At 44.4% G+C, this 27,578-nt stretch overlaps 1 protein-coding gene across 1 annotated transcript in view; it reads right to left on the bottom strand.

Annotated features, from left to right (window-relative positions):
- LOC117528782 (multidrug resistance-associated protein 1-like) overlaps nt 1-27,578 on the bottom strand; it is a 231,537-nt gene that overhangs the window by 179,203 nt on the left and 24,756 nt on the right. Inside the window, exons 3-5 of the mRNA XM_034191407.1 lie at nt 22,301-22,388; nt 22,153-22,222; nt 1,578-1,704 (exon numbers count right to left, since the gene is read on the bottom strand). Coding sequence (XP_034047298.1) covers nt 1,578-1,704; nt 22,153-22,222; nt 22,301-22,388 — 285 coding nt within the window. The remainder of the gene's footprint in view (nt 1-1,577; nt 1,705-22,152; nt 22,223-22,300; nt 22,389-27,578) is intronic.

Genomic DNA, 27,578 nt, shown 5'->3' on the forward strand with positions numbered 1-27,578 from the left:
TAGAGCGATATCTCGGCAATGAGGTGGAGATGCCGTCCAGCTGATATACCCCTCCGCTGATGGATGTCAGCTGTTTTGGTTAATGGGTGACAGCTGTCACCTTGGCTGCTCCTGTGAGGCGGCAGCGCCCTCTGGTGCCTGGAGCCCGCACTCCAGGCAGGGCGCCCTCTGGTGGTGGTGGGCCAGCAGTACCTCCTCTTCAGCGGCCCACACAACAATAACTTTTGTTTTCTGGCATTTTTTCCATCGTTTTTCTGTTTTTTTTTATTTTATTTTTTTATATATATATAAACTGTTTAGTGTTTCTTTATATTTAAAGAAATATTTTTATTTGTCCCAATCAGGAATATTTCCAGTTGAAAGAAAACATCTCTGCTCTTCAAAACAGGACAAAAGCGTCTTCAGCAACACCACCAGAGTTCAAAGCTGCAGAAGAGACCTTCGTCTGGTCCCGAGAATTCAGGAGAACATCACCTGCTTCTAAATAAAAGGCTTTTTCAACAGCAACTATTTTATTATTTTTTAAAAAGCTGTTTCAGTTTATATTTGAACAATAAATGAACAGATCATTAAAAATGTCAACAAAATCAAAGTCAAAAGACATTTGCACAAGTAGAAGCTCTCCACTTATTGTGCTCAAATTCATATTTTAGAAATGACTCTGTCCTGATAACAACATTAAAGGCAACTACATATTTTGGTGAAATTACAAGTTGAAATGACTAAAATAATTCATCATGAGGTTTATGTCACAGAAATCCTACTTTACAATCACACTGCAGTCATTGTTAAATTATTTCCTGTTGCATTTATAATAAACATTTGTATTTATTTACAGTGTTTGTTTTTCTGGTTGAAATGAGATATAAATATCTATCAGACTTAAAAAAATGTACACATTTCCATGTTATTTTATTTGTCTAAAAATAAATGTCTGAGGTTCCTTATCTTAAACAAGAAATTATCTAATCTGAAATAACAGGTGGTTTTAATTTACAGATGAAAGGTTTCTAAAGAACCATTTATTGATTTATTTAGCTATTTTAATTCCAAGTGTTCTAAACTTTTTTTTTAACAGTAATCAGAAATTTTGAGGTAACAAACAACAACAAAAAAACATTTCCAAGAATTTTTCTTCAGAAAACTGGTCTATAAATGAGCAGTCCTGTGACACGTTTGTTTTGTAGAGATCAGTGGTTTCTACACCGATCTGTTTTTTACAGATCAGTGGTTTCTGCACCGATCAGTTTTTTATAGATCAGTGGTTTCTGCCACTAGTCTTCCGTGTTTTGGTCCGACGTGTCGTTCCTATTGGACAGTGCGAAGCTACATCACAGCTCAGAGCCTCGAAAGTTGGACTGGGTTGAACTTTGACCGCATCAGCCTGCCAACAAGCGGCAATGCGCGCTCCCGTCAGAAGCGTCACTTCTGCCGCCTCTAAAAAGCAACGCATCTCATTGAAAATAATGCTTTTTAGACCAATTCCTGATGCCTCTGACGCTTCCGAAGCATTCAATAAGATGTTACTACAGTATTCCGTGTAGTTTATGAATGTGCTTGTGAGAAAGTGCAACCACCTTGACAGCCACAGTTCCTTCTAGTTTCTCCATTTCACCAAGGACTGCAGAGAGCAGTGAAGACTTTCCTGAACCAACGTGTCCAACAACAGCCACCAGGTGTCCCTCTGGGATAAAAACATTCAGCCTGTAGAAACACACAAGAGGTCATCTCAGTTCATTTGAATTTGGACAAGCGTAAGTCCCTTTATTATCCCATCGCAGCCCAGTCTCACGGGTTTTTTTTTGTGCTCCCGTGACGAAATGAGTCAAATTTTCATGACAGGGTTTTTTTTAACTCACTATTCCTAACCCTAACCCTACCCCCGACCCTAACTTTAACCATAACCTAATCTTACTCTTTCCCCCCACCCTAACCATAACCACCCCGACCGCAGCGCTTCACGTTTAATTTTGTGCAGCCATCACGGAATGAATTAGAATGAATTTGTGCTGCCGTGACAAAAATGAGGCACTTTTTGTCACAATATCATGAACCAATAGATTAATGTATATTTCGTGCTGCTGGATCACAACTTGCCATGAGACCAGGTTGCCCTTCGGCACAATAAAAGGTCACAAGGTCTGGAGCATTTCTAGATGTCCCAATATTAAGATCCGATGTAGTATTTTGCTATTTTTTGCAAAAGTCGTCTCAGTAGAGACAGTAACAATGTAAATAAATGTCATATTCTTAACCTGAATACAGATTTGCCCACTGCCCTAGTAGTATGTCTGTATTTGTTGTGGCATATTTATTTATAATGTTTAACAAAGTTGTTCCTTGTTTATCTTTCCAGAAAAAATTAGAACTGCAAGCAATCCTACTTCCATCTATTACACTGCATTCTGTGCTGGGGATATACTGGACTTCTCCATAGGAGAAACAGTTTCATGTCTGTAGACTCATGGTGCACTGCTTGATGGACATTCCAGGCTATCTCAATGTGCTGTGTGAGCTATGAGTGGGGTAGGATTAGCAGGTTGCATCACCATGAGATGTAATAACTGGGGAGTATAACACTGTGATCTCAGCTCCTCAATTTTAGGCAGTGAAGTGATGGGCAGAGAGCAATGAACCAAGCTGTAGTTTCTGGTCTGGCCGGAAAAATGCTGCCAGAAGCACTCGGAGTACTGCAGCAAATGTACAACGATGAGACGATGTCACACCCACGGGTTTTCTAGTGGTACAAGAGGTACAAAGGAGGGACACGAGGGCGTGGAAGATAACCTTGGCAGTGGAAGGCCTTCAACAAGCAGGACTGAGGCAGATGGTGCGTGGCAATCATCAGCTGACTGTTCAACTGATCACACATGAGCAGAGCATGAATCACGACAGCGTCTGGAAGATTATCACCCAAGATTTGGACACAGGGAAGATCTGCACAAAGACAGTGCTAAAGCTGCTGAATGATAACCAGAAGGAGCAACGCATACAGGTGTGTTAGGACATCCTCAAGCATCTTGAAACCAAACCTGACTTGCTGGGGGAGTCATCACTGTTGATGAGTTATTCATATTTTGAGTATGACCAACCGCCAGGGCCTTCAGTGGAAGAGTCCAAAGTTGCCAAAGCCGAAGAAAGCAAGACAGTCAAAGTACAAACGTCAAACTCAGGTCGATCACATTCTTCGATGTGAAGGGCATCATCTACACAGAGTTCTTGCCACAAGGCCAATCATTCAACATATCTACAAAGAGATCCTGTGGCTTTCGCTTCACACAGTGTGTGAGATGAGATGAGGCGAGAGTTGTGGCGGGACAACTAGTGGCTGCTCCAACACGACAACACACTAGCTCACAAGGCCTTGAGCACATGGCAGTTCCTTGCCAAGAAGAACATCGCCGTGCGGTAGCAACCTGCTGACTCACCCGACCTGAGTCCATGATTTTTTTGTTTTCCCCAAGCTTAAGGGGGTCATCAAGGGGACCAGTTTTTGGACACGAAAGCCATCAAGACAGCCGTGATGAGGAGCTGCAGAGAACCCCGGGGAGAATCCTTCCAGGGGTGCATGGAAACATGGAAGAGAAGGATGGAAAAGCGTGTTAGACTCGAGGAGGATTATTAAGAAGGGGAAAACATATAGTTTGTAGTTTGTATTTGACAAATTTTTTGTGACCCTGCCTTTTTTTCTGACACACATCGTACATGAAGCTAAGAACATGGGTTGTTATCGCTGCATGAGCAAATAATGGGGAGTTTGTTTCCGTAATCTGTGATCAGGTGACTTGCCATCTTTTGTCTAGTGACCCTCAACCTGCTAATAGCAGAATTACAGGACTTTGATCCACCAAACCTACACTTTGTCCCACTACCTTCCCAAGTGACAGCTCAGACGTGACAGATGCCTCTGCAGTACAGACCCATCAAACCTGCTACTTTGCCAGTTGAATATGGCTGAGCCATTTGCTGGGATATGAGACATCACTGGTCGCAGGTTTATGATCACTGATCCTCTTTCACCTGTACACCCCCAAAACTTGGTTCGGTTGTTTAAAGGTTATCGTGACTTCCCCCCACTTCAGCATCATAATGTTGGCACGGGCCAAGGGTACAACCTGGAGCTACTTTCCTCCTACTGGAATGAAAATAAATAAATGAGCAAAGGGAGTGAAACTGCTCAGGAAGATGAAACTCTGTGATAGTGCAGTTGAACTCCAGATGAGTGGAGGTGCTGTTCTCCTGGCACTGTAAACATTTCTTGTTTTGATCTGGAATATGGGTATCATCCATACAGGTGGGAAAACAGGCCTTGTTATGCCACTCTGGAAAGTAAAGAGTGACTGTGAGGAACTCACTAACTACAGTGGTATTACACTGCACGCTATGCAGTGTAATACTAGTAGTACTTAGTGGAATTACGAGCGATATTCTTGATTTCTGTGCATCCAATATTCAAAGGTATTATTATGACTACATTGGCCAGATACAAATTGGTGTCTAGCTATGTCACGGTCTTGTTTTTCCCAGGTTCAGTACGAGGTCTGTTAGAAAAGTAGCCAACCTTTTTATTTTTTTCAAAAACCTGATGGATTTGAATCACGTGTGCTTGCATGAGCCAACCTTGAACCTTCGTGCGCATGCATGATTTTTTTCGCGCCTGTCGGTTGCGTCATTTGCTTGTAAGCAGCCTTTGTGTGAGGATGGGTGGAGTCTCTCGTCGTTTTTTCTTTGCAAGGAAATGGCGGAACGACTGGAGCAGCACGACTGCATCAAATTTTGCCAGAAACTGGGCGACAGCCAGGTGGAAACCATTCGGATTATTCAGACGGCTTTCGGTGACGATCCTGTGGGCATCACACAGATTAAGGAGCAGTACAACCGGTTTAAAGACGTCCGCACAACGGTGGAGAGCGTGCCGCGCTCCGGTCGGCCATCAACATGCTGAAATGACCGGATCATTCCAAAGTGAACGCTGTGATGATGTGGGACTGTCGTGTGACTATCAGAGAAATAGCGGAAGAGGTGGACATCAGCACTTTTTCGGTACATTCCACTGTGACAGAAGATTTGGCCATGAAAAGAGTTGCAGCGAAATTCATGTCGATGGCTTTGGCACAAAGCTGATGGCGCAGCAAAAGTGCCTTTGTGTTGAAGTCTCACAGGACATGTTGTGACATGTCCACCTCTTCCACCATTCAGAAGATTCAGACGGCTTTCGGTGGCTTTACAGTCGTGTTACTATCCGAGAAATTGTGGACGAGGTGAGCATGTCACAACATGTCCTGTGAGGCTTCAACACGGAGGTGCTTTTGCTGCACCATCAGCTTCGTGCCGGTGAATTTCGCTGCAACTCTTTTCATGGCCAAATAAAATAAAAAGGTCGGATACTTTTATAACAGACCTCGTATATGCCTCCCTGTCTTTGAAACTCTCTCAGAATACCTTTAGTCCTGTTGTGCTCTCCACCTGAAAACTTTTTAAGGCATTTCTCTCACAATATGTTTATGATGGCTTTAGTTCTGTGTCTGATTCATGGAAGCCATTTATTCCCCCTCCTAAACTTGACCCAAGCATTAGAAAAAATGTATATGCATTTTATCGAGTGATATCATATTTAACAGTTTTGATAACATGTGAAGAACTAAAAAAACAAGACCTCCTACATCATCCACCCATCCTTTTTCTGAACCTGCTTTATTGCAAGGTACGTGTACCCGGGCAATGTACTTGAGTAAAGCAACTAGGATTATTACTGTTACTTTTCATATTTCCTTATTGTTATTGTTGAAAATGTTCATTCAAACGGCCACTGAAATAACATGCCACAAATGACCAAAGGAATTACCGACTGGACTGAATCATATGCTGCAGGTCAAAGTGAACATTGACGTTGTATGAATTACAGATGTACAATTATATTACAATTAAGTGTATCAAGCGGTGACCTAAGATGCGCACTGAGCACGTTTGAGGCCACGTGTGAAGTGACTGGGAAGAGAATCAGCACCTCCAGATGATAAACCATGGTATTCTGCTGGATTGTCTCCTCTGGGTCAAGGGAGAATTACTGCCTCTAGTGGATGAGTTTAAGTATCTCGGGATCTTGTTCACAAGTGGGGGTAAGTTGGAGCATGGGATGAACAGATGGACTGGGGCAGTGTCTGATGTTTAACAGATGCAATAGACGATGGCTGTGAAACAAACAGGTGAACCAGAAGGCGAGACTCTCACTTTATGCTCCTATCATCACCTACAGTCATGAACTTTGGGTAACAATCTAAAGAATAAGGTGTTGGGTACAAGTGGCAGAAATGAGATCCCTCAGTCAGGTATCTGGGCTTACACTCCTGGACCGGGTGAGAAGCTTGACCATCTGGGAGGGACTCTGAGTAGAGCTGCTGCTTCTTCATGTGGAAAGAAGCCAGCTGAGGTGGTTTGGGCATCTGGTGAGGATGCTCCCGGTCGTCTCCTTACCATACCATACCAGCTTTCCTTAGGCTGGTCTTCCAGGCACATCTACCTAGGAGGAGGCCAGGACACACTGGAGGGACTATATCTCCCAGTTAGCTTGGCTCAGGATCCCCTAGAAAGACTTACAGAACTTTTTAATTTAACCTTTAGTTAACCAGGTTAGTCCATTCAGATCAAGACCTCTTTTGCAAGGGAGACCTCGACAATTATAAAGTTTCCAATTCACCTAATCTGCATGTTTTTAAATGTGGGAGGAAACCGGAGCACCCGGAAGGAAACCCACGCAAACACGGGGAGAACATGCAAATTCCACATAGAAAGACTACAGGTGTGAATAGAACCCATGGCATTCTTGCTGTGAGGCAACAGTGCTAACCACTAAGCCACCATGCTGACTTTGTGAGGATAGGGAAGTGTGAGAGGAGCTGCTTAGTTTGCGGCCACCGCAGCCCTGTCTCAGATAAAGGGCAGAAAATGAATGAAATAAATTCACAACTGTTCAGGTGTCTTAAATGTAATTTATTGAGCCGCCCTACGATCTGATTTGACCCCAGGTTGGAAACCAGGGCAACTTCACAAAGAAAGAATTGTGGGCAGAAAGACCTACAAACTAGCAGCAACTGAAGGAGGCAGCAAATTTTAGCATGTGCATATTTTCTATTTGTGTTGTGTATATGTAGTAGTCTCTCTATTTTTCTGTGCTGAGGTATCCACCCTGCTTCTGTTTGCACATTTTACTCAGCCCAACTGTTGCACAATTACAATGACTTCTGTTGCTGCATGCAAAACTTCTGGCTGCACCCGTTAGGGGGCACCACAGCAGATAACCCGTCTCCATCTCCATGCCCTCTGTGTCACCACCCACCTGCATGTCCTCCCTCAGCACACCCATAACACTCCTCTTTGACCTCCATCTTCTCCTCCTGCCTGGTGGTTCCATCCTCACAATCCTTCTTCCTATATACCCTGGGCCCCTACTCTGCACATGTCCACACCATCTCAGTCTTAGTGTCTCTAAACCATCCTACCTGTGCTGTCCCTCCTGTTCTCCACCCACTCCACCCTCCTTGCACTCTCTTCTTCACCTCTCTACCACATTACTTTCAACAGTTGATCATAAGTATTTAAACTCATCTACTTTCACCACTTCTACTCCTTGTAAACAACTATTCCACCAGGCTTCCTCTCATTTACACACCTGTACTCAGTCTTGGTCTGACTGACTTTCATTCCCCTTCTCTCCAGAGCGTATCTCCACCTCTCCAGACTCAGTCTCACCCTGCTCTCTACTCTTACTACAGATCAAAATGTCATCTGCAAACATCATAGTCCATGGAGACTAAAGTCAACCTTCATTCAAGTATTAACAATAATCCTCATATTTACAGTAGTTTACCAATGAATGTGGGCTTATGAAAAAGGGGTGGACTGAGTATAAAAATGTCTATAATTAATAAATGGACATATGATAGTTTTGATAATCCCTCTGAATTAAATTTGAAAGCCAACACCACAAGAACATATTAACTGTTTCATTTCATTTCAACTCCACTGGAGTGGGGTACAGGCTCCAAATACTTAGGGATCTGACTGACAGTGTGACAATTAGACAATTTATATCTTCTTCATAGGTTCTGTGTGTGTTGGCAGATGGTGAGTGCAAGCAAAAGCAGGGTTCCTGCGTCATGTGAACTAATTGTGCCCTTCGTCCAAACTTCACACTATGTTTGAAGGGGCCCTTAGTTTCTGCCTGTAAGTAAGTCAGAGTGGCCCAGAGCGGCGTGATAAGCATTGTTCATAGATGTATACCAGTGATCCAGAATTCTGTCCTCTCTGATCAGATATTTAATAAGCTGTTTGTACTTGGGAAGTTCATGGGAGAGATTACCTTTGTTGAAGTTGCCCAGGACAATAACTAAAGAGTCCAGGTTAGTCCGCTCCACATGCAGTATCGGGTTGTCAGGCGTGCATTTTACCTTGTGCATGTTAGCCTTTGGTGGGATGTAAACACCAACCAGAATGGATGAGGAGAACTCACAGGGCGAGTAGAATGGTTTACAGTTAATAAAAAAAGTTTCCAGATCAGAAGAGCAGTATTGTTGCATTACTGTCACGTCTTTACACCAGCCACTGTTGATGTAAACAGATTCCACCACCCTTCGCTTTGCCGGAGAGACCTGCATCAGCAGACCTGCAGCGCAGAGTCTAGAATTGATCTACAGACCAGCATCTCCATAAAGCACAAAACAGCAGATGTCATGAAATCTCTGCGTTTCCTCACCAGTAGCGGGAGTGTGTCCATTTCATTTTGCAGAGAGCGCATGCTGGAGAGGAATATTCTTGGTAGCAGTGTACGGTGGCCTCGACAGCGAAGCCATACTAGCACACTGGCACGTCTCCTCCTCCTCCAGCAATTCACTATGTGAGCCAAGGCGAGAGCACTATTGGCCAATATGACAAATAAATCCACTGTAAGCTCAAGAAAAACAGGAAACTAATCCGCTGGTGTTATTCCCTTCATCTTCAACAGCTCTGTGTGGGTGAAAGAGATATGCAAGGGTTTAACCATTGCATATCACAGGAGTAAAGCACAAAAACAAATAAAGGAATGTGCACCATAACACAGAGGCAGCCATTCATGCCGCCATCTTTTTATTTTTCATTACACATCAAAGTGTTCAGATTTTACACACCAGTTCATGACCTTAGATGAGGAAAAGTCACAAAATTTCAGGAAGAAGAAGAAAGGACAACCAGTACTTTGGTTGTGTGAAATGCAAGAATTACATCTGCGGAAAGCACACAGAAAGCACCCTTCTGTCTGGAGAACACTGAAAATCTGAGAAAAAGGGCAAATTAAATGAAAAGAAGTTAAATAGTGTCACCTTTAACTCAATAGTTTTTAAATGTCGTGCTGGAATTAAAAATGTATGTCTCTTTTCTAAATGTTTATATAATCTAATGTAGTGGAAAGCTGTGGTCAAAACAGACACATCTTCAGTTCCAGGATGGGGCCCCCTTGAATTCCCTTAAACAAAGATAAGCTCCATACAACAAGGCCTGGTATATCTCCAGGTGTCAAAGAAGAGACTTTTAAGCCCGGCACGGCTTGGATCTGTCAACAAACCCCCAACACTTTAAGGATTTAGGATTAACCAAAAATCATTCCACAAGAGGCCTGAATGCTTATCAGCCCTACAAACCAGATGTGATTCAACTCTCCCCCTCACATAAAAGAAAAAGCTTTCACAAAAAGACATCTTCACCAAGAATCCTGAAAAGTGGTTTTCTACATAAACCCAAGAGAAAACAGCTCACTGAAAGATTACCCTCAATGGGACAATCATTCCAAAAGTTTCCTGTTAAAATAAACCCAGAATTAAAGATTTTGTACAAAAGCTGAATAAATATCATTTTAACCATGGAGCAAGAGCGACCCCTGTGGGACGATTTGGGCAAACCCCAAAACGCCCTGACTACACATTATATTGTTATATTATATTCATTATAATCTGTCTGTAGCAAAAGAAAAAAAAAGGGAAAGAAGAAAAAGAAACATGCCTTTCTCTCTTCTTTATGCATGCATGAAAGTTTTATGTTTGATGTTATGCTTTGCTTATTTGGAAATGTTTACTTGACATGTTCTCTTTTATATTGTGTGTGGTATATAATTCAGGTAAACACTTATAAGATTTATTCTGCAAGATGATTTGGTTTCAAAGCGGAATGTTGGAACCTCGCTGATTTAGATATATAAAAATGAGACAAAGGACCCCAGAAACTACCTTACGCCAAATTCTTGGGGGTGGAGATCCAAGCCCTCAGATAAGTATGTGGACTCAAGTCTCCATCAAGCAATTCGGAAGATCATGAAAGCCCTCCTCCAGGAAGTCGAGGCCAAAAAGGCCAAAAAGAAAGCTAACATGCTGTGTGTAAACCGCATAGCTCCAACCACCCACCCGGGGTCTTCACAAACTCCGGCAGAGGCGTCTGAGGAAGACCTATACCGGAGTGTAGACAACCCGTTAGCGTCACCATCTCGGGATCCACATCCTGAGACACTGTACCTTTCAGATGGGGATCAAGAACCAGGAGAGACCAAGTTTGGTCCTCCCAGTGCCATCTTGGTAGTCCAGGTTGATCAGGACCCGAGATCATGCGCCGATCCAGCATCAGTTATAACTGGACAACCACCCGTACGGAAATTCTTAGGCAACCTCTCTGAGAATGGGATTGCAAATAAATTCTATTTGTCCCTAATCCTGGAAAACTCACTAAGACATGAGGCTCTTCTGGACACCGCTGCCGATGTCACCTTGGTGTCTACCTCACTGTTTAAACAACTGCAGGTAGCAGCATGGCAGGCCAACAGAAGCCTCAAACTATCGCCGTGTTCGTTGGAGATCCAGCCCTACACAAGCAACCCGGCAACTTCGTCCTCCATGGCTCTGGTCAACATCACTGTTGGACCCATGAGTCTGGTACACCCCGTGTACATATCAGCACTCGACACCATTCCCTTCCTCATAGGGAAAGATTTTCTCAACCGGATTGAACCCCTCATCGATTTCAAACGGTTAAAACTGTGGGCACAGGTCCGTCACCCTCACCCGCCTGAGGTGACTCAACCGGCCAAGCCCCAATGTTATGCCACTGAGATGCAAAATGATGCAGAACCCCCACGCGACATGGTCACAGCGGACATTCCATCTGCTGTCGAACCGCGGAACGCTTCTTGGCCCCCAGATGCACTGCTGGCCGAGAAGGACACTTTCCTCTGTAAGCTGTCAGAGGACACGAATGCGAGTGAGTACTGCCCTCTGGTAGTAGATGGTCTCCATTTGGAAAACACACCCACTGCTGACGTAGCACTGGCTCTTTGGGCTGAAAGATCAGCTATTAGTCAACGTCTGTTTGACTCATTGAACAAATCCAATCCAGACATTTTATATGTGGAAAAATCTTTCTGTTTTCCAAAGGACCCTCTACCCCAGACCGTACTCAAGGCAACTGGAATCTGCACACTCAGAATGCGTTGCAACTGACGAGAATTGAACCACTCATTCTTAGTCATACCAAACTTACCATACTCTGTCTATATAGGAGGTGACCTCCTTGTCCGATTGGAGGTGCAGGTTGGCAGAGTCAATCAGGTCCTCTGGTCCTTAACCAGAGCGCGCAATGATCCCGCTTACTCCGATCCGGAGTATCTAAGGTCTGGACAATTGATCCCTGATGCATGTCAGGTAGTGAGTGATACCCGCCAACCTGAAAAATGCACCACTCCACCTCGTGATACGTCCAGGACAATGGCTCCGACACTCACAGGCAATCTTCCAGCCATCCCAGCTCTTCACCAAACTGGGACTATCTCTGGAAGCTACTCCACTTCTGAGCCTAGGAAGTTGTACAACTCCCTTGATGGTGCATAACGACACTGGCGAAGACATCCTGATTCCCAGAGCCACCCCACTGGGCTGGTTAATCAGCACTGAATTCCAGGACTTTGAGCTGAACATTCCAGTTCTTGGCCACGTCCCTCCATCGCTTCTTCCCTGTTCACAACGGGGGGTTGTCTTTTCAAAACCCTTAGGAGCGATCGCTGTATTTCCAGCGAACATCTCCGAGGAAGACACTGTCAGCAGAATAGACCTTGATGATCCTGACCACATGGTCCTATAGACCCTTACGGTCCTCACGGTCGACACTGAAAACAAAACGAGTGCTGGAAATGACACTGAACCCGTTCTGAACCGTAACCCAGGTTCTGATTCTGAATTTGCATCTCAGATAGAACAACTCGTAGCAGCAGCAGATGCCTTAAATAATGATGAGGAAGGAGGACATCTAAGAGACCTACTCTATAAATACCGAGCGTCCTTCGCTAATGATTCGTTGGACTGTGGGCTCACCCACATCCACTCTGTGCGCATCCCAACTCCTCCAAACGCACCGCCCACCTTCGTGCGGCAGTACAAAATTCCTCTGGCATCCTATGAACCTGTACAGGAAATCATAGATGACCTATTGGAAAAAGGGATCATAAGACCGTGCAACAGCACCTATTCAGCCCCTGTCTGGCCGGTAATCAAACCAAATGGTAAGTGGAGACTTACCATCGATTACCGCAAACTCAACCAACAGGTGTCGCTATCTCGATGGCCGATGACTCGGTTAGAGCAGGAACTTCCTAAAGTAACAGACGCAAAATACTTCTCCACGCTTGACGCGGCCTCCGGGTTCTGGACAATCCCTGTCCACGAAGATGATCAACACAAACTGGCATTCACCTTCGCCAATTGCCAGTACACTTTCACCAGGTGTCCGTTTGGCTATGCCAACTCACCTGCAGAATTTAACATCTTCCTGAACAAGGCGTGCCCCGATGCAAATGAGCGAGGCACCCTTATCTATGTTGATGATGTCCTAATGCGAAACCCAACATTAGACACACATTTGGATGAGATAGACCACATCCTGAGCCAACTCACGAATGCTGGTGCAAAAATCTCACTTTCAAAGTGTCAATGGTGTCGGACCAAGGTCAACTATGTGGGCCTCCTTGTCGGACCAGATGGAGTGCAACCACAAGTTGGACGAGTTCAAGGCATCACCAACATCAAAATGCCTACAAACATAACAGAACTGCGCAGCTTTCTGGGAGTGCGCAATTACTCCCGCCAATTCATTGAAAACTATGCAGATTTGGCGAAACCATTGACAGACCTGCTCAAAAATGATACGCCGTTCCTATGGGGCGAACCCCATGAACAGGCCATGCAGGCTCTGAAAGACAAACTCTGCTCAGCCCCATGCCTAGCATACCCTGATTGTAGCAAAGAATTCCACCTAGAGGTGGGATTCTCCAATCAATGCTTAAGCGCGGGACTGTACCAGATGTACGACAAAGATAGGCGAGTGGTCGCATATGCGAGCAAAACGCTACAACCGCCGGAACTTAAATTCAGTGACTGTGAAAAGGCCCTACTAGCAACAGTCTGGGCTGTGAAGCACTTCGCCAACTACCTGGGCAGACAAAAAGTCATTGTAGAAACCAATCACCAACCAGTGACATTCCTTAACAGTCAAAAACTGCGAGAAGGTGTAGTAACCAACTCACGAGTTGCCTCGTGGTTGATGGCACTGCAAAGCTTTGACATGGAGGTGCGGTACGCACAAGACCGCAAAACTCCCTTAGGCACAGCATTAGCTGCTTGCCAGCGCTGCACCGAAGACACACCGGCTGCAAACCCGTTTAACAAAGACGTGTCATCACCTGACTCCACCAATCACCACTACTTCGACCACAATGCCTGCCAAGGCATGATCACTGCGTATGTGGACGGCTGCTCATTTCACCATGAAACAGTCGCCTGGGCAGGAGTGGGGGTCCCATGGATTGACAACACACCACATGAGCCACACAAATTCCAGCTGGGACCACAGTCCTCTCAGTATACCGAAATCGCAGGCATACTCATAACATGCCAGTTAGCTGTGGCGCAAAATGTCAAAACATTTGTGCTATGCACAGATTTGAACTATGCACGCCTTAGCTTCTTGTGCCATCTACCCTGCTGGAAACGCAATGGTTTCATGACCTCCAACAAGAAATTGGTCAAACACAAAGAGCTGTTTGCGGTTTGTGATCACCTCATAACCACGCACGACCTCCAGATACACTGGAAAAAGGTCAGAGGTCACTCCCGCACACCAGGCCAAGACAAAGAATTTAATGACTTGGCTGACACACTAGCCAAGCAAGGTGCCCTGGACGGCACGCTGTGGGCATTCGATGAGGCACCCACCCACCCATGCTGTATCAGTGGTGACTCGTGCCAGGACTGCTACCGCAGGTCCTGCCACATCCCCCGTCCCCACAACAGCCTCTGTCGCTCCAGCTTTCTCCGACTCCGACCTGGCTTCACTCCAGGCTCTGGATCCGGCAATAAACAAAATGGTGCTACACCTCACTGATCCTCAAGTTCGCCCGCTCACTGAGGATGATTTTGCTTCCGTCCCTGACTTGAAACAGCTGTACCATGCCCGAGATAAGCTACGAGTGCTCCGTGGCATCTTGTTCTATGCTTCCGAGGATCTCGCTTCACCTGCGTTAGTGGTTCCTCACAACCACCGGGGGATGATGTTGATGCACGGACACGATTCAGCATGCGCAGGTCACAGAGGAACGAAAGCAACATACAGTGCGATACGACAGGTGACATATTGGCCAAAAATGCAGAAGGATGTAAGCGATTACATCAAAGGCTGCTTGGTCTGTTGCCAATTCCAACCTGTGAACCCGATTCACAGAGCTCCCTTACAAAAAAGAGGTATTTCCTTCCCTTGGTCAGATCTACAAATTGACTGTGTAGGACCCCTCACGAAGTCTGCAAGAGGAAACAAATATTTCCTCACTGTCACATGTGACTTCACCAAATGGCTGGAATGTCTACCGGCTCCGAACGATACAGCCTTGACGACAGCCTATTTGTTGATGAATCACATCTTCTCACGATTTGGACTACCTACCCGCATAAACTCGGATAGAGGCACCCACTTCACCAGTGAAGTCATGCAACAGCTCTGGCAAGTGCTGGGGGTAAAGGCGAACTTCCACATCAGCCACCACCCTCAGTCGTCAGGACAGGTGGAAAGGGCCAACCGAACTGTGGTGACCATCCTGCGCAAATATGTGGCAGACAACCACAGAGACTGGGATGTGAAACTTCCCCTGGTCCTCATGGCCATCCGGGCGACCCCTCACGAATCGACGGGTTCTCCCCTTTTCAAATGATGACAGGCCGTCAAATGACCCTCCCCCTTCACCTGCTATATCAGCCAGGTGAGGCAAACATTGCGACAGCGTATACAGCTCAACAATACATGACCGACCTGACTGAACATCTGAAAGCGACCTTCTCCTTTGCTCAGAAACACCTGAACAAAAGCGCAGAATGTCGAAAAGCCTACTATGACCAGAAGGCGTCCCACCATGAGATACAAGTGGGGGACAAGGTTTGGTACTACTCATTCGGGCAACCCAGCCAGAAAACAACCAGGTTAACTCGCAAGTTGCTACCCCGCTGGACCGGACCGTATTTGGTGACTGACAAACTCTCCGCCGTCGTATACCAAATTAAGGTCAGCAAGGCTCAAAAAGAACCAGTTTTCAAGTGGGTACACCGCAACCAAATTAAGCCTCACAAAAACCCCATGGGACTCGCCGGGGACGTCACCGTCGCCGATAGAACTTAAAACAACTCAGTAGGTCGAGAGGACGCAAAGAAGGAATATCGACACCTGCCGCGTCCCAAACAATCGAATCACACCGATCGAGACAAATTAAGAAAATCACTTTAACTTCCAACAGGACAAATAAAACAACTTGGGTGATGTCACCAACACCACCTTAGTGGGGGTGAACCACCACGTGAATTCTGTCCTTAACATCAAAAAGAAAATAGGCGACAGCCTAACAATCTAGTTAAGAATCAATCAGATAGCTTCAACTCTGTGCTATAAGCCAGAAAAGCAAAAGAAAATCTCTGACCACTTTAAGACAAATCTCTAACCATGTTTGTTGTGTTTGCCAGGATGACCTGGCTCGTGACCCTGCTGCTCCTCAGCACAACCGTCGCCAACAGCTCCCCAGACGTGGTTGAATTTGGACCAGAATTGGGCATCGTCCTGAAGGACCAGCTCGGCTTATTGATAACAAACTGCCGCCTGCACACACAGAGGGTGTTTGTCAGGCTCGACCCCACAGAAGTGTACAGGGCCAACTTCGCCAGCCGTACAGTGAACCTGGTCTCCTGGGCAGGTAGCCGGTGGACCAAGTCTGTCCTGAAGCACGCTGAGGCAGACATAGTCCACATGCTACGCCAGATGGAGAAGTTCACAGTAACACAGGCAGAACTGAGTGGACTCACCAAAAGAGAGAAGAGGTTTATTGGAGGACTGCTAACGGCAGCCTCAGCTGTAGGATCCCTCTTCAGTTTTGGCTTATCAGCAATTAACACCGTCACACTATCAATGGTAAAGAGACACGTTAGCAAGCTCCAAGAGGTAATCCCTGAGATACAGGCTCAGCTTAACATGCAGAGAGAAGGTCTTGAGACCACTGGACAAACCGTACGAGACACCGTGGTAATCCTTAACATACATACCAACGTGCTCAAAAAGACTGTGGGCGTAATTGACCAACTAACGTCAGTGTTGCAGGAAGACTATGCACACACACTATGCATGTTGAATATGCTCATGGCAGACATGACCAGGGACGTCGGATCTTCCATTGACAGCCTCGCCGTCGGTAGGATTCCACCCTACATTGTCCCTTTAAACCTAGTCCACCAAATTCTCGAGTCCACAACTCGTAGTCTAGTCACACTATTACAAACTCACCTCGCGTACGCATTGGGAAGCTCAATCCCAATCTATGTAGACCCGGAGGATCTTGAAATGGCGTTTCTAACTAACTTACCGATTGTCACTACAGAAAACATCTACAGGCTCAAAAGTGTCGTGAACATAGGTCTCTGGCAAGGAGACAATCACCTTAAGATCCACACACCACCCGTAGTGGCTTTCAACGATGCTAACCCTAAGCTATACTTAATGCCAAATCTCAAAATGTGCACTGTCACAAAAGACATTCATTATTTGTGTCCCAGCAAACCGTTCATTCGGGATGACACTGCCGGCATCTGCGGTCTCATAACACTCACCGGGACAAATCGCTGTCCAACGACTATCACGCCGTTCCACCAAGTCACGGACACTCAGGTAGAAATAGTAGGACAACGCTGGATAGTCAACACCCCTGAAAAATCAGCCCTACTAGTGTACGACCGTCATGACACGGTGACTCGCATCGAACTTCAATCAATCAATTTCAAACAATTTTATTTATATAGCGCCAAATCACAACAAACAGTTGCCCCAAGGCGCTTTATATTGTAAGGCAAGGCCATACAATAATTACGTAAAAACCCCAATGGTCAAAACGACCCCCTGTGAGCAAGCACTTGGCGACAGTGGGAAGGAAAAACTCCCTTTTAACAGGAAGAAACCTCCAGCAGAACCAGGCTCAGGGAGAGGCAGTCTTCTGCTGGGACTGGTTGGGGCTGAGGGAGAGAACCAGGAAAAAGACATGCTGTGGAGGGGAGCAGAGATCAATCACTAATGATTAAATGCAGAGTGGTGCATACAGAGCAAAAAGAGAAAGAAACACTCAGTGCATCATGGGAACCCCCCAGCAGTCTAAGTCTATAGCAGCATAACTAAGGGATGGTTCAGGGTCACCTGATCCAGCCCTAACTATAAGCTTTATCAAAAAGGAAAGTTTTAAGCCTAATCTTAAAAGTAGAGAGGGTGTCTGTCTCCCTGATCCGAATTGGGAGCTGGTTCCACAGGAGAGGAGCCTGAAAGCTGAAGGCTCTGCCTCCCATTCTACTCTTACAAACCCTAGGAACTACAAGTAAGCCTGCAGTCTGAGAGCGAAGCGCTCTATTGGGGTGATATGGTACTATGAGGTCCCTAAGATAAGATGGGACCTGATTATTCAAAACCTTATAAGTAAGAAGAATAATTTTAAATTCTATTCTAGAATTAACAGGAAGCCAATGAAAAGAGGCCAATATGGGTGAGATATGCTCTCTCCTTCTAGTCCCCGTCAGTACTCTAGCTGCAGCATTTTGAATTAACTGAAGGCCTTTCAGGGAACTTTTAGGACAACCTGATAATAATGAATTACAATAGTCCAGCCTAGAGGAAATAAATGCATGAATTAGTTTTTCAGCATCACTCTGAGACAAGACCTTTCTAATTTTAGAGATATTGCATAAATGCAAAAAAGCAGTCTTACATATTTGTTTAATATGCGCTTTGAATGACATATCCTGATCAAAAATGACTCCAAGATTTCTCACAGTATTACTAGAGGTCAGGGTAATGCCATCCAGAGTAAGGGTCTGGTTAGACACCATGTTTCTAAGATTTGTGGGGCCAAGTACAAGAACTTCCGCGGAAAACATTGTGGGTCACAGTACCCGAAAATGCCCTGCTCCGTATTGGTGAGGTATCTCTCTATCACCTGCATCCTGACCAATACGAAGGTGCCATTGAAGTATCCGACAATCAAACCGCTATCGAAATAGACCAACAGACTCTGGAGAAAATCCAATATGAGGGTTCTCAACTCATCGATGTGGCCCCAATAGACCAAACTTTGAAAGAGATTCGAAATCAAGATCTCAAACCCTACCAAGCCCTATCGTATGCTGGGTCTTCTCCTGACACATTGTTGTTTGTAGCCACAATCATCGGTTACTTGACTACCCTCGGCTTAGCCCTGTGGGCACGCAAATACGCCAATACCCTTCAGAACGGTATAACCAGGTGTTCTCGAACCCTCGCCAGACTAGCCCGAAGAAAGCAACGCGCGGCCGAACCGTCTGAAGATATTGAAGCTAACCAAAATTTAGACCGAGAACAGGAAACCGACCAGGTATCCGAACTACTAAATTTGGATGAGCAAAACCAGCCGTGAATAATGTAAATAATTAGGCAAACGTAGGATGTGGTGCCCTAGTCGGACCACTTTAGCATGTAGTAGCCACTCTGCTAGTCTGACACTAACCCTCCTCAGCCTCACCACCAGTGGAAGACATCACCCACAGCCTTCCTCGTCTTGGCGATTCAACGTTGGACACCCAAAGTCGAATCGAGTGGGGTGAATGTAGCGGAAAGCTGTGGTCAAAACAGACACATCTTCAGTTCCAGGATGGGGCCCCCTTGAATTCCCTTAAACAAAGATAAGCTCCATACAACAAGGCCTGGTATATCTCCAGGTGTCAAATAAGAGACTTTTAAGCCCGGCACGGCTTGGATCTGTCAACAAACCCTCAACACTTTAAGGATTTAGGATTAAAAAGACATCTTCATGAAGAGTCCTGAAAAGTGGTTTTCTACATAAACCCAAGAGAAAACAGCTCACTGAAAGATTACCCTCAACGGGCCAATCATTCCAAAAGTTTCCTGGTTAAAATAAACCCAGAATTAAAGATTTTGTACAAAAGCTGAATAAATATCATTTTAACCATGGAGCAAGAGCGACCCCTGTGGGACGATTTGGGCAAACCCCAAAATGCCCTGACTACACATTATATTCTGTTATATTATATTCATTATATTCTGTCTGTAACAAAAGAAAAAAAAGGGAAAGAAGAAAAAGAAACATGCCTTTCTCTCTTCTTTATGCATGCATGAAAGTTTTATGTTTGATGTTATGCTTTGCTTATTTGGAAATGTTTACTTGACATGTTCTCTTTTATATTGTGTGTGGTATATAATTCAGGTAAACACTTATAAGATTTATTCTGCAAGATGATTTGGTTTCAAAGCGGAATGTTGGAACCTCGCTGATTTAGATATATAAAAATGAGACAAAGGACCCCAGAAACTACCTTACGCCAAATTCTTGGGGGTGGAGATTATTTAACCCTGTTAAAAGGGCCCGCACCAGAGAACGCTCTGCTCTTGCCCTTACACTTCGCGCTTGCCCTTACGCTCTTCTCTCGCTCTCTTCTCTTCTTCCTCCGACTACTCTATCATCTTTTCTTTTCCTTGGGTGAAGACGCCGCCTAAAGCCGTCATTTTTACAACCCTTTGTCTGAAGCCACGTGCTACTTAAGATTTTCATTCTTGTTGGCTTACCGACAAGAATTTACTTATTTTTCGACAGATAACTTGTGCAACCTTTGTCAAGTTAAAAACGCTGGACGTCTTTAACTTCCTTTTTGAATTCCAAATTAAAATACTTTTTTTCATAAAAATCCAAATTCCTTTCTTTTGAACCTTTTTCTTCTAAAGTCAACTCTTTTGCATTGAATTCTGATTCGACCAAGCTTCCAAAAGACGACAACGACGAAAGACGAATTTTTGATTTTTGATAGAGAATAAAGACGCTCAAACCTTTATTCTGACGAGCCATACGCCAGAGCGCTGCAGAAGAAGAAAACATCCAGGTCAGCTGAGACGTCTCAGAGATTTGATCTGCCACCGGGAAAACACAGCGTTCATCTCCGCCACTGACGAGACCGAGTGGGTCGGACCGGCAGAACCGCTGTCGAGGTCCCCGACGAAGTTGTGTGGTGGACAGAGCGTCGACTGAACCAGACGACTCCAGCATCGGACCTCACGGAGACTCGCTGCACTGCGCAAAGTAAGATCCAGGCTTTGTTGTCAGATGAACAGAGTGGCTTTATTTAACTCTATTCAAAATCATTAACTCTCTCAGGTTGACAAATATCAAAATAAACTACCTGTTAAACTTTAGAACGAATTTTGCTCCACAACTCCCGCTATGAAACCAGACGATCAGAACATCGTATAATCATTGCTAATTGAATGTCGTCATAATCACTGTGATATGTCCTGTTATTTAACTCCTGCCAGCATTAAATAAATATCTTAAACTTGTGAAGTTGTCTGTGATTTTTGTATGGTTTTACAGAGGGTGTCGGATCTGACCTGCGGAGTTTACTCCTAAAGAAGTTTGAGACTGATTAATTAAACTGATTAATTATACTGAAACTGATTAATTAAATTGAGACTAATCAATTAATTAATGCTTAAATAATAAGTACCTATACTTTGAACTAGGTGGTGCCCCGACATTAAAATTATCCACAATTGATAATTTTCCATATTCCAAAATTTTATATTCATCCTGTAGACCCCTCCTTTCTCTACACTAAAATACTGTTGAATTTTAGATTATACAACGCTCAATTAATAGAACAATTAATTACACAACAAGCGTTGTATAATTAATCTGTTTTTTAACTGTTTTGAGTGGATTCACACAGTAAAGGTGAAATTACCTGCAACATAATCAATGCAATTATAAAAAGTACACTAATGCCAACATTTGTCATCTTATGCATAATGCAAGTAATAGTCAAATAAAAGTATCTTCTTACCTCCCTGTTTGTCTTCCTGACATAGGAAGACAAAAAAAAAAAAAAAAAATTACCCCAAAACGTCAGAAAGAACCATAACACAGATTTGCATTGAGACAACTAAAAGTACATTCTTCCCAGACAGATTTTGAAACATAAGATCGTAGACTTACCAGAGTGTTAGCTTTTCAGTATCAACGATTAAAAAAAGCCGGGCTGCCGTTCGGTCCTTTTGCTCAACCCATTTTTTTGATTAACTTTAAATCATCACACACAGCAACAACGTTTCATTAATTTGAAGTTAAAATCAGTCTCTCATTCACTGCTTTGTGGACATGGAGCAGCACGCAACAATCCTTTAGTCTCAGATCATGATGTGAAAATGTCAGTTAATATCCACTGTGGCGTCTCATCAGAGACGATTTTACAAAATAAACTTCATTAAGACAACCCACATTAAATCCAACCAGGAATTCAAAAATAATTTGGAGGCTTGCAAACCAACATGAAGCAGGTGTAGGTGTGGAACTGAATGAATGGATTCTGACGTATTTATCAAAAATAACCCAGAAACGTTCACCACGTGAGTAAAAACCCAGATTTCCTATCATTTCCAGAAAACTCAGACACTCTGGTGAAAGTGTGTGCGCTCTGAGTGCTCCTTTACATACTTAACCGTGAATTTATTCACCCATGGGAGGAAACGAAGACTCACCTCCTGAGAGTCGGTGATTCTGTTGTAGACCAGCTAAAAGCTCCGCCCACAATGCTGATGCTGTGATGGGCTGAGAGAAAAAATAAAAAACAGATCAGCACACGTCAGTCTGGTGGCAGCGTGCAGAAAGTGCAGCAGAGCTACCCACAGCCTGCCAGCGGCTGGTGGTCCACGCTGTCCGTCTGCAGCTCTGCGTGTGACAGAAACACTCTCAGACGCTTCAGGGACACACTGGCCTGTGCACACGGACACACACACAAATGTGGGAGAAGAAGGACAAACAGTAATATGATAATAGTAATATGAAAAGTAATATGAACACCTGATCAGAATTACTGACCAGCCTAAATTCAAGGAAACGAATTTTAAATATTTGCTGAAATAAATGCAAAAGAATCACTTTGGCACAACCCCAAATCCAAGGGAGTTGGGACATTGTGTGAAATGTAAATAAAAACAGAATCCAGTGATTTGCAAATCGTCTTCAACCTATATTCCATTGAATACACCACAAAGACAAGATATTTAATGTTGACACTGATAAACTTTATTGTTTTTGTACAAATATTTTCTCATTTTGAAATGGATGCCTCCAACACATTTCAAAAAAGCTGGGACAGTGGCAACAAAAGACTGGGAAAGTTGATGACTGCTCAGAGAACTGTTTGGAACATTCCACAGGTGAACAGATTAACTGCAAACAGGTGAGTGTCATGATTGGGTATACAAGGAACATCCCCAAAATGGCTCAGCCATTCACAAGCAAAGATGAAGCGAGGATCACCACTTTGTGAACTGCATGAAAAAAATTAGTGCAACAGTTTAAGAACAATGTTTTTCAATGTTCAATTGCAAGGAATTTAGGGATTCCATCATCTACAGTCCATAATATAATCAGAAGATTCAGAGAATCTAGAGAACTTTCATGTAACTTACATGTAAGCGGAAAGGCCAAAAACCAACACTGAATGCCCGTGACCTTCGATCCCTCAGGCAGCACTGCATTAAAAACCGACATCATTACTTAAAGGATCTTACTGCGTGGGCTCAGGAGCACTTCAGAAAACCATTGTCAGTTAACACAGTTCGTCGCTACGTCTACAAGTGCAAGTTAAAAGTCTACCATGCAAAGTGAAAGCCAAACATCAACAACATCCAGAAACGTCGCCGCCTTCTCTGGGCCCGAGCTCATTTGAAATGGACAGACACAAAGTAGAAAAGTGTGCTGTGGTCTGATGAGTCCACATTTCAAATTGTTTTTGGAAATCATGGACATCGTGTCCTCTGGACAAAAGAGGAAAAAGACCATCTAGATTGTTACCAGTGCAAAGTTTAAAAGCCAGCAACTGTGATGTTATGGGGGTGTGTTAGTGCCCATGGCATGGACAACTTACACATCTGCGATGGCACCATCAATGCTGAAAGGTACATCCAGGTTTTGGAGCAACACATGCTGCCATCCAAGAAACGTCTTTTTCAGGGACGTCCCTGCTTATTTCAGCAACACAATGCCAAGCCACATTCTGCACATGTTACAACAGCGTGGCTTCGTAGTAAAAGAGTGCGGGTACTAGACTGGCCTGCCTGCAGTCCAGATCTGTCGCCCATTGAAAATGTGTGGCACATTATGAATCGAAAAATACGACAACGGAGACCCCGAACTGTTGAACAACTGAAGTCATACATCAAGCAAGAATGGGAAAGAATTCCACTTACAAAGCTTCAACAATTAGTGTCCTCAGTTCCCAAATGCTTAATGAGTGTTGTTAGAAGGAAAGGTGATGTAACACAGTGGTAAACATACCACTGTCCCAGCTTTTTTGAAACGTGTTGCAGGCATCCTTTTCAAAATGAGCAAATATTTGCACAAAAACAATAAACTTTATCAGTTTGAACATTAAATATCTTGTCTTTGTGGTGTATTCAATTCAATATAGGTTGAAGAGGATTTGAAAACCATTGATTTCTGTTTTTATTTTAGATTTCACACAATGAAGATTTAATAAAATGTCCAAGATTAACAATAACAAAATGCCTTCGTAAGGTGAAATAAAAACAGACAAAGCACATGCTCAACAACTGTTAGCATCCTTTGATGGGATTTACAGAAAATCATCTCTTTCTGAAAAGTCAGGGGATGAACACACGAACATTTCCAAGTGACTGAATAAGTCTTGGACTTCAATTATGACCAGCCATTGAACAGTGTGGTACTGTACAGGAAATCTGTCGGGGTTCTTTGTGAATGAAGGAGACTAGTGAGGGAAGCCACCAAGACATCCATGACCACTCTAAAAAAAAAAGATATAGGCTCCTGTCACTGCTGAAACCAGAATCCATCCAGTGTAAAGTCAAAGAGCATTGAGCATTATTTTCACCGTGGTTATTGGATCAAACATCTTAAGACCTCGTTACCAGCCCCGTCGGTGCCTGGATCACACTGGACTCAACAATGGCTGGAAGAAAACTCCCTCACTGTGATTTCACTCACCACAGTCATAGTACAGACTGAGACATCAGACTGGATATCCAAAGAAGGTGCTGTTAATGTGGTTGATATTTAACACCATTAGAAGCAGAAAGTCTGCCGCTCCCTGTGTATACAGACCTCTGGTGCCCCCAGAGCAAAAACAGGTGTATTCAACCATATTAAGATGTGCGGCGCTCAAAGACGCATGTCTTTCCGGGTTCTCTCACCAGCAGCTCATTCTTGCTGAGATACAGGATGTTCTAGAAGCGTGCTAGCATGAGCTGTCTCAGGCTTCAGACTCAACAACGCAGCGCACAGGACAATTCCTAAACACAGCACCAGTCGCAATTCTCCTAACACCCTTTGGTGCTCTAAATGGGGACTGATTTCATTCTTCCTGACAGCCAGAGGGTGGTGCTGACCACCTGGATTATCACACCTGCACATGCACAGAGGTCAAGTCTTGTACCAATGAAGTCATGTTAGTGGGCATGACCTGGGTGACATCAGCCAACAGTATATGAGACCATGTCACCATGTCATTCATTTCTTTTTTTTCATCTCTCGCATGACAACAGATGGTCAAACTTATTTTGGATTGCTTATCTTGTCAGAGCCTCGCAACCTTCTTGAATGGAGCTCCGCATATGCGCCCTCCAGAAGCTGCAAGACAACTAGTTCTTCCCTCAGCTACTCTGCCGCTCACAGTGATTAATCCTGCTAACTATAAGTGAACAATAGGTGGCTTCGCTTGGTGCTGCAAATGTTCGTGGGACAAGCCGTGACATGTCGCGCTGCCTTTGATCACTGGCATGAATGTTTAACTAGTTGGTGTTTGTGTTAGTCACACACCGCCAGCAAATTTTTAGATTGAGCTGCATGTGTGTTTCCCGCAATGTAGCTATGTCATACCACGCCGATGTGGCTGTTGCGGTGCGAGTGTTTTCTGCAAAAGGAGCAGACTGTTGTAGCATTTTTTAAATTACACTGCATGTTACGAGTGTTTCCCGTTCTGTTTATACAGCAGCTGTATCCTGGACATACCGTGCTGACTTTGGCTGCTGAAGAAGACGCTTGCTTCAACTGCGTTTTCATACCATTGGCAGAGAGTATGGGCACTGACGAGCTCCTTAACAAGTGCTATGACACACTGGCTCAAATTGGTCATCTAGGGAACTCCCTGTCTCACCGTGTCCTTGTAGTCTCACGGTCTCCGCAGGATGTTGGTGCTGACACACAGAGCATGAGTGATCCTTTGCTCTGGGCTTTCGCCTACATGTCATGCGGCCCAACAGACCCTGTACCATGCTGTTCAGGCAAATTGGTCTCACCAGCAATTTACCGAAATACAGCCAACATCCAAGCGCCAACCTAAGCAAGCAGGTGGATTCCACCCTATGAATGAGTGTGCTACCTGGGATCAGGGTCTGCCTCGTCAGCCCTCCCAGGCCTTCCACCTTTCGGCCACCTACAGGTAGACCTGCCAGAAATGAAGGACGGGACCAAGAGGACCATTACGCTTACCCCTTAAAATCAAAGGGAATCATCAGCAGTCGAGTTTGACACCAAGGACGAGGTCACTGGTCATTTTTCCCCAGACACAGCTCGACCGGTGGTGTGCCTTGATCACAGACTATTGTGTGATTTCCACATTGGTCAGGGGCTACAATATTCAGTTCAATCATTGTCCCAGTTCAATGGCATAAAAGTTCATGTTGTTACACACCCAGACTCTTGTTCTCAGGCAGAAAATTTTAGTGCTCCTGAAGAAAGGAGCCATAGTACGGGTCCACAGTTTGGATCCCTTATTCTATTGAATTTATCTTCTAAATCCAAAAAAGGATGGTGGCTATTCTCGACCTCAAATTAAAATCTGTACATGAAGGTGCAGTGTTTTGCATTCTCCTCACAATGGACGTTCTCCAGGAAATACCACAGGGTGGCTGTTTCTGAAAGATGCCTATTTCCACATTCCAGTGTTAGTTCACCGGTTTGCCTTCGAGGGACAGGCATACCAGTTCAGAGTCCGCCCTTTTGGACTCTCTCTTGCTCCCTGTATGTTCGATAGGTGCGTGGCAGCAACACTCTCTCTTTTGCAAGCTCGTGAGATACAAAAAAAAAAGAGAAAATGTTATGGTCTTACTTTTACTTATAAATGAAGTCCATGTACCGCTCCTTCTGAACAAAAGCATCAATGACTTACTATCTTCCTTCAGTTTTAAAGTCTCTCTGTCTCAGTGGAGATCACTGTCAGGGAAGAAAGTCGTCCTTCGTCAGTCCTGTTCCGACTGTATGTTTGGAGCCTGGTTTCTGGTTTGAATCTGAGTGGTCGACCGCTCGTGTTTGATGAGACTTTGTAAATTCTTTAGGCCATAATATCCCATCTGAATCCAGACATTGTTACAAGTTGAGAAAAGGAGGCAGAAAAAGGCAGGTTCTTACTGGACGTCCACACAGCCAGACTTTAGTGTGTCCCACTCCGTTTGAAAAGAGCATGCTCTTCTGTTGTCTGAAGCAAACCTTTTAGCTATGGTGTTGGTCTTCCTTTAATTATTACCTCCTGCTTTGATTAAAAGTCCAGTTATGTACTCCTCCATTCTGAAAGTCCAGGTGAGAAGAAAAAGATAAGAGAACGGCTGCTCTCGTAGCTTGCTGTCACTTACGAGGTCTGAGAGAAAAGTAACGGACCTTTTTATTTTTTTCAAAAACGCGTCACAACCGATTCGCTGATCGAGCGAGACAAAGGAACACCTCCGTCTCGGAGTGCCAGGGGACAAGTTGGAACATGCCCAGCACTCCACAATTTCTCTTATACTCACTCGACTCGAAACGGAGGTGTTCCTTTGTCTCGCTCGATCAGCGAATTGGTCCTGACGTGCGATGCCTCCGCGCGGCTTTCCATGACAAAATCTCTTGTTAAAAGTGAAATCTGCCGGAAAATGGCTGATGTCCAGCT

Source organism: Thalassophryne amazonica, chromosome 16 (genome assembly GCF_902500255.1).
Source record: "Thalassophryne amazonica chromosome 16, fThaAma1.1, whole genome shotgun sequence".
Lineage (NCBI taxonomy): Eukaryota > Metazoa > Chordata > Actinopteri > Batrachoidiformes > Batrachoididae > Thalassophryne > Thalassophryne amazonica.